The sequence below is a fragment of the Papilio machaon genome, chromosome 2, assembly GCF_912999745.1.
Source record: "Papilio machaon chromosome 2, ilPapMach1.1, whole genome shotgun sequence".
In the NCBI taxonomy this organism is placed as follows: domain Eukaryota; kingdom Metazoa; phylum Arthropoda; class Insecta; order Lepidoptera; family Papilionidae; genus Papilio; species Papilio machaon.
Window position 1 is genome coordinate 9,638,609 of NC_059987.1, and position 11,523 is coordinate 9,650,131.

At 34.3% G+C, this 11,523-nt stretch overlaps 4 protein-coding genes across 4 annotated transcripts; 1 reads left to right on the plus strand and 3 right to left on the minus strand.

Moving 5' to 3' along the window:
* Nucleotides 1-187: 187 nt before the first annotated feature.
* On the minus strand, nucleotides 188-4,941 carry LOC106713909 (dolichyl-diphosphooligosaccharide--protein glycosyltransferase subunit 2). Its single transcript, XM_014506814.2, has 10 exons — nucleotides 4,911-4,941; nucleotides 4,429-4,613; nucleotides 4,057-4,325; nucleotides 3,706-3,867; nucleotides 3,391-3,535; nucleotides 2,718-3,154; nucleotides 2,384-2,540; nucleotides 1,986-2,133; nucleotides 1,240-1,467; nucleotides 188-390 (listed from the first exon to the last, which is right to left on the minus strand). Exons 1-10 carry the CDS (start codon nucleotides 4,921-4,923, stop codon nucleotides 248-250), a joined length of 1,887 nt encoding a protein of 628 aa, XP_014362300.2. The 5' UTR covers nucleotides 4,924-4,941; the 3' UTR covers nucleotides 188-247.
* Nucleotides 4,942-5,310: 369 nt separating this feature from the next.
* On the plus strand, nucleotides 5,311-5,925 carry LOC106713921 (ATP synthase subunit g, mitochondrial). The gene is made up of 2 exons (XM_014506826.2): nucleotides 5,311-5,460; nucleotides 5,603-5,925. The coding sequence occupies exons 1-2, from the start codon at nucleotides 5,421-5,423 to the stop codon at nucleotides 5,860-5,862; spliced, it is 300 nt and encodes a 99-aa protein (XP_014362312.1). The 5' UTR covers nucleotides 5,311-5,420; the 3' UTR covers nucleotides 5,863-5,925.
* Nucleotides 5,926-6,092: 167 nt separating this feature from the next.
* On the minus strand, nucleotides 6,093-8,978 carry LOC106713919 (28S ribosomal protein S29, mitochondrial). Its single transcript, XM_045683442.1, has 8 exons — nucleotides 8,838-8,978; nucleotides 8,533-8,746; nucleotides 8,175-8,267; nucleotides 7,889-8,034; nucleotides 7,373-7,533; nucleotides 6,993-7,134; nucleotides 6,690-6,782; nucleotides 6,093-6,312 (listed from the first exon to the last, which is right to left on the minus strand). The coding sequence occupies exons 1-8, from the start codon at nucleotides 8,913-8,915 to the stop codon at nucleotides 6,124-6,126; spliced, it is 1,116 nt and encodes a 371-aa protein (XP_045539398.1). The 5' UTR covers nucleotides 8,916-8,978; the 3' UTR covers nucleotides 6,093-6,123.
* A 522-nt stretch (nucleotides 8,979-9,500) lies between these two features.
* On the minus strand, nucleotides 9,501-11,377 carry LOC106713907 (unconventional prefoldin RPB5 interactor 1). Its single transcript, XM_014506811.2, has 4 exons — nucleotides 11,231-11,377; nucleotides 10,910-11,153; nucleotides 10,168-10,777; nucleotides 9,501-9,975 (listed from the first exon to the last, which is right to left on the minus strand). Exons 1-4 carry the CDS (start codon nucleotides 11,258-11,260, stop codon nucleotides 9,519-9,521), a joined length of 1,341 nt encoding a protein of 446 aa, XP_014362297.2. The 5' UTR covers nucleotides 11,261-11,377; the 3' UTR covers nucleotides 9,501-9,518.
* Nucleotides 11,378-11,523: the final 146 nt, after the last annotated feature.

Sequence of the window (11,523 nt, forward strand, 5' to 3'; positions counted from 1 at the left end):
CTTGAATAATAAGATGCAATTTATAAAGAATAAAAATCAAGAGAACAGTAGACATATTTAATTCGAACATTTTTTTAATGATTTTAACATTTTACAAATAATATTCCAGAGTTTATATCAAATAGAAATATCCAAATAGGATTTTTTAAACATTGTAGATGTGCAAAAAATCAGAATTTTATTTGAACAATGTTGAAATCAAATAATAAATTATGTATTTATGTAAATGTGAGTATATGATTGGGTGTTAGCGTGTCTGCTTGTCCTGAGCAAGGCGGCGCAGCAGCCGGTGCCCGGAGAGGAAGGTGAGGAGCGCGAGTGGCGCCAGGTAGCGCAGTGTCGCAAACATCGACAACTGCAGCCACAGTAGAACATACAATCCCAGCGAGCCTGCACACATCAACATATTTGTAACAGTATATACATTAGAATCTGTATTATTTCGCCTCAACAATGTAAAATAAATACCATATGTTACTTAGGGTGTGTTCCGATATGCACTGCGACCACTGTAGAGTGTGACGTCAATTCAGTATACTGTGAAGCCGTTCCTTTATAGCCAGTTATACTGGTTACGATTTAAAACGGAACGCAATCTCGTATACTGTCAGCCGCATTTTTTGACGCAACATTCAAATGAGTGTATTCAAGTTTTCTAGTACATTAAAAAAAACTGTTTTGGAGTACTGTCAAATTAAAAATATTTTAATTAATATTAATTATAAATTGAATTTATAATGTAATAAAAATAAGTACTTTTTTCATAAAAAAGAATATGTTTTTCATTATCAACACAGTCTAATAAGGTTAATTTTTGCAATTCTTCCATTGTTTTATTTATTAATCCAAACTAATTACAGAACTTTAACATTTTCTGATTAAACTGTAGCTTTGTTTATAAGATGTCAGGCACTCGGGTGGTTTTGACTGATCACGTCATCAAAGTACTGCGAGTACCTTACCTCGAAAACGCCAGTGCTCACAGTAGAATATGGCGGAGATTTATGACGTCATATATTTCTCTAGGGTACTGCGGCAGTATACTGGCAGTCCATAACGGAACGAATTTTTCTACAGTGATAGCACTGTGCAGTGCTCGCAGTGCATATCGGAACATACCCGTAGTAAAATTAACGAGAACTAGCTTTGGCTTTTACCGCAACAAAGATATACTCAAGAGTTAAGTTCTACGTTATTTCAGTTCGGTACTATGTTTATAGCTGTGGTATATCCATGTACCTCCTAGAGCAAGATGGAAGACTAGGGCGACAGGCATGGGAGGTAGACGTAGACGGGGTGAGAGACGGGCCCACATGACCAGCAGCAGCAACAGCGGCGCTGCGCAACACGCCGCGAATACATCCGATACAGCTCGCGCCGGCCGCGCCTCCGGCTCTCGGAACTGGTGCACTATCTCCGGTAGTGGACCACGAGCTCGGGACTGCCGGCTCTCGCTAACTACTGCACCTGATATACACAAAAATATATTATATATAATTATTTTTCACTTCTTTATTATCAGAATTATATGTAAACCGCCATTGCCATGTCAACTTAATACATATATGATATTTTGTTAAGTTATTACACTTAAATATAATAATAGTGGACATTTAAGTTCAGTTACTTTCCATTATATAGAAGGATGTTTTGACAACAGCAGTATGTAATATAAAACACATTTAATTTTGTTAATAGTATTATGACTGAGCGTCTCGAGAGCTTCAGTGGCTCAGGGATTAAGCACTTGACTTGCAATCCGCAGATCCTGGGTTCGAATCCCGCCATGTACCAATGTGTTTTTCGATTTACATATGTACATTTATTCGACGTTTTTACGGTGAAGGAAAACATCGTGATGCTGCACATATGTGAGAAGAAATTAAATGATATGTGTGAAGCCAACCAACCCGCACTTGGTCAGCGTGGTTGACTATGGCCGTCGACCGAAGTATAGTGAGCTGATGAAGATGATTATGACTAACCGAGGGCATTGGTGTCCTTTCCGAAGTTAAAGTGTATGTCGCCAAGCTGCCATGCGATGGGGTTGGAGACGGCGCTGTCTCCCAGGTACAGCGTCAGCGAGTGCGCGCCCGACTGGTGGTTCAGGTGCTTTGCGATTGCGCCTACGTTCTATATCATGAAAAAACAACATTGATGAATTATATATTAGATATATCTGGTAGTTTTGCTCATAAATAATCTTCCACAGGAACAAATGTTTTTTTTATTTTCTATAAAGTCTGGCAAAATATCTTAACAAGCATTCACAACCTTCATAATACGTATAACTGCAATCAAATCAAATACCACTGAGGTCAAATGCAAGTAGAATTCTTAACACAAATATGTTTAATGTATATATAAGTATTTATGCACTGACCAGTTCGACCCTGTATGTTTTAGCACTGGGCTCGGCAACAAAGATGGCTTCCAGGTCAGCGGGGGCTGCGGAGTGTGCGGGGGCGATACGTACAAACGCTTGCTGCACTGACACTGGATTGTTGTACTTGTCGCGAACACTGAACTTCAAGCTTACCCTACAAACCAAACACAGCTTGAATATAAAAACAATTGTATCCAATCATTTACTCAATGTATAATATTCTTCAAATACATTATATAAATGAAAACATAATATTAATATTGGTTGCCCATTGTATTGCTAAAACAACTAGGATTTTATGAAATTTTTAAGGATATCCTATAGTACTCACTTCTGCATGTGATCAGCTTGGAGTACCTCTGTCAGTTTGTTGGGGTAATTGATTGTGGTGATCTTTGGACTGGTGGTGCCATCAACATCACCGATTCCTACTTCCAAGCTACTGACTTGAATCTCACCGAGCACAGCTACATTCAGGTTGGCCGTTTTAGAGCCAGCACTGAGAGATATCTTGTACAGACCATACTGAGCTTTAATCTTGCCGAGGTTAAGTACGAAAGTTGTTGGATCATTGGATTTCTGAGTTAGTGGTTGTTTGGACAAAACGACCACGTCGTCAGCGAGGCGGGTTGCGGACTGGGCGACGACTTCTTCAGGCTTCAAGCCGCGCACTGGACGGCCAATAAGGTCAGTGATCGAAATCTCTACAGAGTCTGACTCAGAGGTCACATATTTCTTGCCTTTGATCACAATACAAATAGGAGATGGCTGAAAATAATATTTAATTTTATGATTTGCTGATATTTAAACTACATGTGTAATTATTAATATTTGCAAATAACCATTGTTAAATTTATAACAAAACCATAATTTATTACAATATCAATAATTAAACATGGGAAAGAAAAGTCCTCACAAATCTTGGATTAATAACAAATTTACATTACCTAAATAGTAAAAATGGTAAAGATAACTAAACATCGGCATAATAATATGATTCTGACCTCGTCATCGGCAAGCGCAGTGGCTGCCTCTAGCATCAGTGCAGCGCCGCGGGGCGTGCTCACCGACCTCCCAGAGACATAGTTGCTGAACTTGTAGCGCTGCTCCTCACTCAGAGGTGATGCTTTCTTTAAACTTTTATATGTCCTGTAGCCAAAAGTTATATATACTTTAATAAAAATAAAGTGCCCAATTGCTCCAAAATAAAATAATACATCCTCACTGAGAGGCTCGGCGCCTACCCCTAGTTAGGGGTGACTAGGCCATTTCAACTGAAACTGCAACTGCAAATTCTTACCGTATAAGTGATAAATTACCTTGCTATGCTGCCTAGTATGAGTGCAGTGGCAGGCAGTCCACCATCAAAGTGAAGCGCGCGGGCATCTGTCTCATCAGCTGCTAGTAGCACACCTTCAGCATGTGATGCTGTCCATGCACCACAACCCATGTGCTCGCACAGGGCAAACACATAGCCATAACTGCAATTAGAAATGTATTAATTTATAAGAACTAATAGTTAACATTATTATAATTTAAAAAGTGAAATAACTACGACATTTTTGTGATATGTGTTTATAAAGATGTGAATTTTATATGAAAAAACTTACTATACAACTATTTTATAATATAATTTTATTAGCTATTTATTACTATATCAAAAAACATACTTAGCAGGTGAGTCATCTTTCTTCAACAATTGTATAAGGTTCTTCAGGGAGTCCTCTTTATCCATGATGGTGCCTTTGCCCATTGCCTTCAATGAATATACTGCATAGTATATTTCTTGTAGAGTAGCATCTTTTTTGTCCAGAGTCCTTGTTGGAGTGCCAAGAAGCTCTGGGCTCAAAACGGTCAGGCAGTTTGCTAGGGCAGCTGCATTGGTTATATAAAACACTTGTTCTAAGTTGGAAATGTCATATTTTAAACTTTTCAAAACCTGGAAAAAGATATTTTAGAATCATCTTTTATGTTTAATTTACATGGCTGGGTTTTAAAATATTAAATAATTAAAAGAGAAACTTTCAATTTGAAATACTTACATCACAGACTTCAGGTATTTTAGCATTGATTTGCTTCAATCCTTTGATCGCAAAGTGAAGAGCGCCTACATCTTTACTTTTCAAACCTTCTTCTAAGATTCCTTGCAGTTTTTTCACATTAACTGTACTCTGCAGGACATTACCTTGACTAAGTGCCAAGGAACTTATAAAAAGTACACATATCACTGAAACAAGGATTTTATAAATTAAGTAATTCTTAAGTAGCTTTGTATAATTTTATGTAACCTAATCGGCAATTTGTCTCGCCGGTAGTGAGCAATGACGTGGCCCAAACAAATACTTAACATTAAAAACAACAATGTTAATTGTTAATTTTATTTGTAAATGAGGACAAAATAATATTGATTTAGTTAATACAATTAAAAGGCCTTCTTCAACGCAATCTTTTGTATATAAAATAAAAGTACGGCCACGCCAGTACACTTTATTTATTTACTTGTACGATAAAGCATTATACATACCACGGATATACATTTTTATTTCTGATAAACACGAATATGTTTTAAACCGTGTTTATGCTATTTTTTTAAATAAATCTAGATTAATTTAAGAAATAAATCTATGATAAAATAATTCATAGTATTTGTCCACCGGCGTTGATTTTTTGACACAAATGCAAGACGTAGCATTGTGTGTTGCTAGATCACAAATAGGACTTTCTTTTTCGGTTTCTAATTTAATGAATTTTGCTTAAAAGGAAATCAGTGAAATAACTGAAACTAGTCTTTTCAATTCCGTAGAAAAGTTTCAGTTAAGTTAAATTAAAGTTTTTTATTCATATGGAATTTTTTCCATAGAATTTTAGGTAAAAAAAAGGTTTTTAGGTTCATTTTTAGTTGTGGAAACACCGTTCTGCAGTAACTTTTGACATCTGCTTCTACTTCTACTGCGAATCGGATCTTTTCATTCCGATATTAAAACTTCGGAGTCCTCTGATTAATTCATTTGTTTCGATTAAATAAATTAACACCATGGCAAACGCAATCGCTAAAGTGCCGTCTATGATTTCGTGTAAGTCAAATAAAGTATTTTATGTGTGATATCTTACTATTGATTGTGTTATGTAATTTACCTTAAAAACATGAAGGTTATCATTAAAAAGCATTGATTATTTTTGATGCATTTTTGCCATTAAATCCGTTTTGACTTACAGCGGCCCTCACACAAGCCAGGCCTAAGTTCAATATTTTCATGAAGTACGCTCGAGTCGAACTAGCGCCGCCCAAATTAAGCGAAATTCCTCAAATCAGAGCTGGTATTTCTAAGCTCCTATCGAGTGCGAAAAGTGGCGCATGGAAACAGCAAACTGTGAAGCAGGCCACACTTAACACACTAGTTGGTGCCGAAGTTCTTTTCTGGTTCTATGTTGGAGAATGTATCGGAAAGCGTCACATTATCGGCTACAATGTATAAGATTCTAATAAGTGTAACTATGTAGATAATTCATGTTCTAAAATAAATATTTAACTGGTTCAATGTGTATCTATTCTTTGTTTCTATCTAATAAAAATTTGTATTGCTTAAACATTGATAAATTATTTGTTTGAAAATGAAATAAAAATTAAAAAAACATGTATGCCTAAAATTACTTTTATTTATATATTACATTTTAAAAGACATCGGGATAAATGAAACAATTCATCAACTATAAATACTATTTAATGGCAACATTATCTACAGTGGTGCACAGAGCTCCATGAATTTGTAAGGATTACAAGCACTGGCCAGCTTCAGTTCACTCTCAAGTTGTTCAGGCCCTCGCAGCCACAGTCGGTCCCTGTAGTAACTAGCACATGTAAGGAACTCTTTTTCTGAATACCTATCAACTTTTACTGGAACAAATGGATCCAAGTGTTCAAATCCCTGTTGAAAAAAAATTAAGAATATTAAAACTAAGACAATGCATTAGACACATTTCAGGTGGGAAAAAAACTAGCCCATAATATTAATAGTTTCTAATTCACATAGTTATTGCATCTGATCTTTGATATTAAATCATAAAATGGGACCCATCTGCAAGCACTTCCTTTCGATTAAAATATTTTTCATCAAAATTGGACCACCTGGGGCGGAGTTTCGTGGTAACACACATAAAAAAATAAAAATACAGTCGAATTGATAACCTCCTTCTTTTTGAAGTTGGCTAAAAAATACAACAAAACATGGAATCCTGGTACTCTTGGTACTGCTTTGCTTATAACAATAAGTTATAAAATCACAAGTATGGTTTATAATGTTACCTTTTTGTAAAGCAAATATCTAGGCAAATAGCTCTCTTGATGGTCTCGTGGTACAGATATATCCTCCACTGTCACAACAATCACACCATTTTTCTGTAATTATCAGTTACAATTGTTAATTATAGCATAAATTAAATCTTTCATTAATTATATTGCCCTTATTTTACACTTTCTTCCTATGATTATTTTGTGATTGATACATTACTTGAGAACATAATATGAAAGAGGGTACTATGTTCAAGTGGGCAGTTACTTGTATAAATAAATAACTATAACTATATATACTATCCATTAAAATCTTACCCAATCATTCTTTGTAATTTCCATAAAGGAGGTTGTGAGAGAAACTTCTTCTGGCATAACAACCTTCTTAGTAGGAGTGCTGAGTCTAGTCCGTGGGTAGAAGAAACAATTGTATCCATCTATTGCTACAAATGTTTTACACCTGGAATTAAAAAAAAATCTAATACTTAAACTTCATTTCTAAATATATAACAACTCTAGTCCTTAAATTAATTCTTCTTAACAACAAAATTACTAACACCCATTAATTGATTGGGTAGGCAGAGACCATTAAGCTTTCATTTGGTGGAGTCCTGACACATCTCGTTGTCACTTCCTCTTACATACATCAATGAATCATACTTTCCAAATTTATAAAAAACGAAGCCACTCTATCTTACTTGTTATTATTTGACAGCTGCTTTATTTCGTAGACGAGTGCATCGATGACGTCACAGGCGTACTTAACACGCGCAATGCCCTGCTCCACCAGGTCAGCAAGGGGGGCGCCTGCAGGTGTTGTCTCACGTTTGCTCCAAACATATTCCTTGGATATTTTTAACTGTAACAAATTTTCGTAGTCACAATTCACCATCACAAGTCCTACAGTGTATCCTCATGTTGTTGCTTTTTCACCAAGAATAAAATAGACAATAGAATCTTATAGATAACTAGCTGTCGCCCGCGACTCCGTCCGCGCGCGGTTAACAATAACTTAATAGCGGTATGAAAAATAGATGTTGGCCGATTCTCAGACCTACTCAATATGCTTACAAAATTTCATGAGTAACGGTCAAGCCATTTCGGAGGAGTTTAACCACAAACACCGCGACACAAGAATTTTATATATTACAGAGATAAAAAATAGCTATGTCATTGTTAATCATATAAGAAGGCATATTTGAACTATGACATACATCTTCATTTTTCAATAGCACTTGGTTTTGGCTCTTGAAGTGCAGGAGCCAGGCGGCAGCATCTAATGGAAGATCAACAAATCCCTCTCGCGTTTGTGAGTTGGACATCTCTTTCAGCCGAGGCACCTTCCATAGCCATTGTGATACTGTACACAAAGGGCACATAATTTTAAAAATTTAAATAATTCAGGCTTCCCACGTTTTGGTGACTTATTAGGATAAAATTATTTGTGATATAACTAAAAATATATGTTTTCTTCTTAGTGTATTTAAAAATAATACTCACCACCAGGTACATGTACAATTAAAAAGCCATCATCATGTGCATAGTGAATGAGATGTGCCAGTGTCAATGTCTTGCCTGTTCCCATTTCACCATCTGTTTGCTGAATTAAGGAAGTGTAATAATTTTTTTTTAAATAATATGTTTAAAATACACCTTTTGACAAATTCTGTAATTTAATTATGGCCACATGGATAGATTTAGTAAAGGAGAATGTGAATAAAAAGAAAGTGAATTCAGATATGAGGGCTGATAGAGTTGTATGGAAGAGTAAATACTGTGCCAAGTCTCCGTAGGGAAAAGAGCGAGATGATAATAATAGCATGAAAAATCCCTGGGTAACTTTAGAATAAAAGGATACATAGTACATATCTGATTGCAGGTTGATTTAAATCGCTTGACTTTATACATTCAATAACATCAAGAGCCGGCTGCCGGACCATGAGACTTGTTTCTGTAAACGTTTTTGTCTGTTTCATATAACTCTTTGGCAAACCACCTTGGCCAAACAACTTTTTAGACAAATTTTTATCCATTGTATAAAATAAACCTATTTGGTTATCATTTTGCTGCGCCTATAAAAACAATGATATATTAATGTTACATATTTTTATTAAAAATATTAGATTTGTTATACCAAAGTATGAAACCAAAATTTGTTCTTACCGGGGACGCCTCGACAGTTCTAAATGTTACATTTTGTGAATATCTTCGGCAGATATTTCTTAAGTTTCGGGAAAACATTCTTTTTTGTAACCTATTGTTGCAATCTTTAATTATTATCAATTATATTTGAAAAGCATAACATAACCTTAAATCAAATGTCAGTTATCAGTGTCAATTATTTTTGGAGATTTTATGGCCTGGTTACTGGGCTTTTAAGCCAAAGCTTAGGGTCAGATGGAAACTTGCTGAGATACTATTTTGCCTTAACGCAAAATAAGTCGAAAAGAGGTGAACTGAAACGACTCAGATATTTAATTGCGACATAAGCAATTCAAGTTCTGGAATATTTATGTTCACTTTGGTTATTCTATCAATAAATTCTTTATCACAATCTTTGAAGTCTTATTGCTCCTTCTTAGTGCATTGGCACAAACAGCAATTCAAAATGGGGTCTTGGCGTCCAACAACAAGAGACCTAAATACAAAAAATCTATAAAATTGGTTTTAACTTCTAGGACATCATTTAGACCTACCTTTTGATAATTCCTAGTTTAGGCTGCGAGTTATCATTATTTCAAGGATTTTAAATAAAACAGGTGTTACATGATTAAAATATGTTTAAATTAATCTTTTATTAAACTTATTTCTAAAATTGTTGTTAAGTTTTTATATTACACAATTTTAATATTTATGCTGCCGTCGTTTTTTGAAAATACTCACAGGTCTTTTATGTCTGCTATCTAATATTCTTTGCCTCGATGATTCTTTTTCCTTAACATCATCAACTACTATTAAAATATTTGTGGCATTATCCTTCTTAAATTCGAAATTTATCTTCTTATGTTGTTCAAGATCATTGCTCCGTTCTTCTGTTTCTGATTTATATTTCGTTTTCCTTAATATTGATGTTGTTTCCGTGAACAGATGAGAAAATGCGTCATAAATGTCACTTGGCTTTAATATCCCCTTTTTTGGATCATATGACTCTTCATTTGCCGGTACATCAGAATGTTTAAAAGTTATTTCCAATGTTTCACTTTCATCTTGATCAGCAAAGGAAACACTCCTTTTCACATTTTCATTGTTTTTATTTTCTTCTTCCTCTCCATGTTTAGGTTCATAAAGAACATCATCTAACCTGTAATTTAATTAAAAAGAATTTAACATATTATTGATAAGAAGTGTTTTTAGGGTTCCGTACCTTGAAAGGAAAAAAGGAAGCCATATAGGATCACTTTGCTGTCCGTTCATTCACTTTTTATGTCAGTAAAATATAGAATATGTTTAATAATTTTGACACTGAATTAATCAAAGTGAGAGTAAATTATACCTGTCCATTTCATCTTCCACTTCCTCTAATTGCTCCAACTCATCCAGCCGAGACATCAAATCCGATTCAGTTTTGGTCACATTTCTCTTCCGGTTTTTAATCTCCGATATTTTCTCCTCCAGTTCTTTTTGCTTATCTAACACATTTTGTAGAAGGTCCAAGCTACTTGTATTTTCGGGATTGATATGTGTAGCATCAGGTACTGCTTTTTCAAGTATTTCTTTTGTAATATCATATTTGCTTTCTCCGACATTTTCATTGAGATCTTCTTTCTTTTTATTATTTGTTAATGAATCTCTTATATCTTCGGCATTTTCAGTATCTTTGGCTAGTTCATTTTGTAATTCCTCTTGAAGTTCTAATTCTTCAAGTCTATTCCACAACTCATCATCAGACTTTTCATCTTTATTTGATTTTTCCTTTTTACTTTTATTTTGATGGTAGATTTTAAGATTCTGTTTATGTTTTTCTCTCCACAGTCTGTCTTCTTCTTCAGTTTGGTACTCAGTTATATCGGATCCGTCATCAAATACAGTTTGATTTTTTAACTTTATTTGAACTTCTAGATATTCCTTCTCTTTCATCAAAATGTCCAATTTTGATTTGGCATCTACAAAATATTTTATTTTAGTTATTTGAAGAAAATTAAATTAAATGCGATGTCTTCAATAAAAACATGACTTCAACAGGAATTGTTAAAATTTTACATGATAAATAAGATAAAAAGTAAAAATGTAATAACCTTTAATTCTGTGTTGTCTTAAAATCTCAGCCTGCTCTGTGGAACATTTTGCAAAGTATCCCATACCCAATGATGTTGTCACTTCATTTGTATGCTTCAATTCCCCACGGAATAGAATTCTGCTGCCGATTGGTACTAATACTGGGACTTTTAATTTATCTGAATATAACTTGAATTGAACGTCATTTAACGCTTTTATATGGTCCTCCCAAAATCGAATTAGTTCACCATTTTCTTGCAATTTCTACAAATAAACTAATTTAAATATATGTTTATATTAAATATGTATATATGAAAGAATTTGTTTCATCTTCATCTTACCTTTTCATAAATTTGATTGAAAAAATCCATTTTATCACAATTTCAATAAAGGCTTATCAAATATTTAGTCTCACTAATTTTGCCTCATTAGCTGACTTGATTGATACATTATTAATTTTAAGAATAATTTAAGTAATCAATCGATACGATCGGGATCGGTATTATTTTATTAAAAGTTAAATTAACCGGAAGAGGACAACCAAACATCAAACGTCAGTCAAAAAGTATAAATTCCAATATACCAATACAACATAAAGAGAGAAAGTTTTGGTCATTACAGTTAGATAAAATGC

Coding starts and splice junctions, on each gene's coding strand:
- LOC106713907 (XM_014506811.2), bottom strand. CDS start 11,260: ATGGATTTTTTCAATCAAATTTATGAAAAG. Junction 11,154..11,230: donor TCAATCAAATTTATGAAAAG/GTAAGATGAAGA, acceptor GTTTATTTGTAG/AAATTGCAAGAAAATGGTGA. Junction 9,976..10,167: donor GTGGAAGATGAAATGGACAG/GTATAATTTACT, acceptor ATTAAATTACAG/GTTAGATGATGTTCTTTATG.
- LOC106713919 (XM_045683442.1), bottom strand. CDS start 8,915: ATGTTTTCCCGAAACTTAAGAAATATCTGCCGAAGATATTCACAAAAT. Junction 8,035..8,174: donor AATTGTACATGTACCTGGTG/GTGAGTATTATT, acceptor CTTTGTGTACAG/TATCACAATGGCTATGGAAG. Junction 6,313..6,689: donor GATATTTGCTTTACAAAAAG/GTAACATTATAA, acceptor TTTTTTCAACAG/GGATTTGAACACTTGGATCC.
- LOC106713909 (XM_014506814.2), bottom strand. Junction 3,868..4,056: donor AAAGATGACTCACCTGCTAA/GTATGTTTTTTG, acceptor TTCTAATTGCAG/TTATGGCTATGTGTTTGCCC. Junction 1,468..1,985: donor AAAGGACACCAATGCCCTCG/GTTAGTCATAAT, acceptor TGTGTATATCAG/GTGCAGTAGTTAGCGAGAGC.
- LOC106713921 (XM_014506826.2), top strand. CDS start 5,421: ATGGCAAACGCAATCGCTAAAGTGCCGTCTATGATTTCGT. Junction 5,461..5,602: donor AGTGCCGTCTATGATTTCGT/GTAAGTCAAATA, acceptor TTTGACTTACAG/CGGCCCTCACACAAGCCAGG.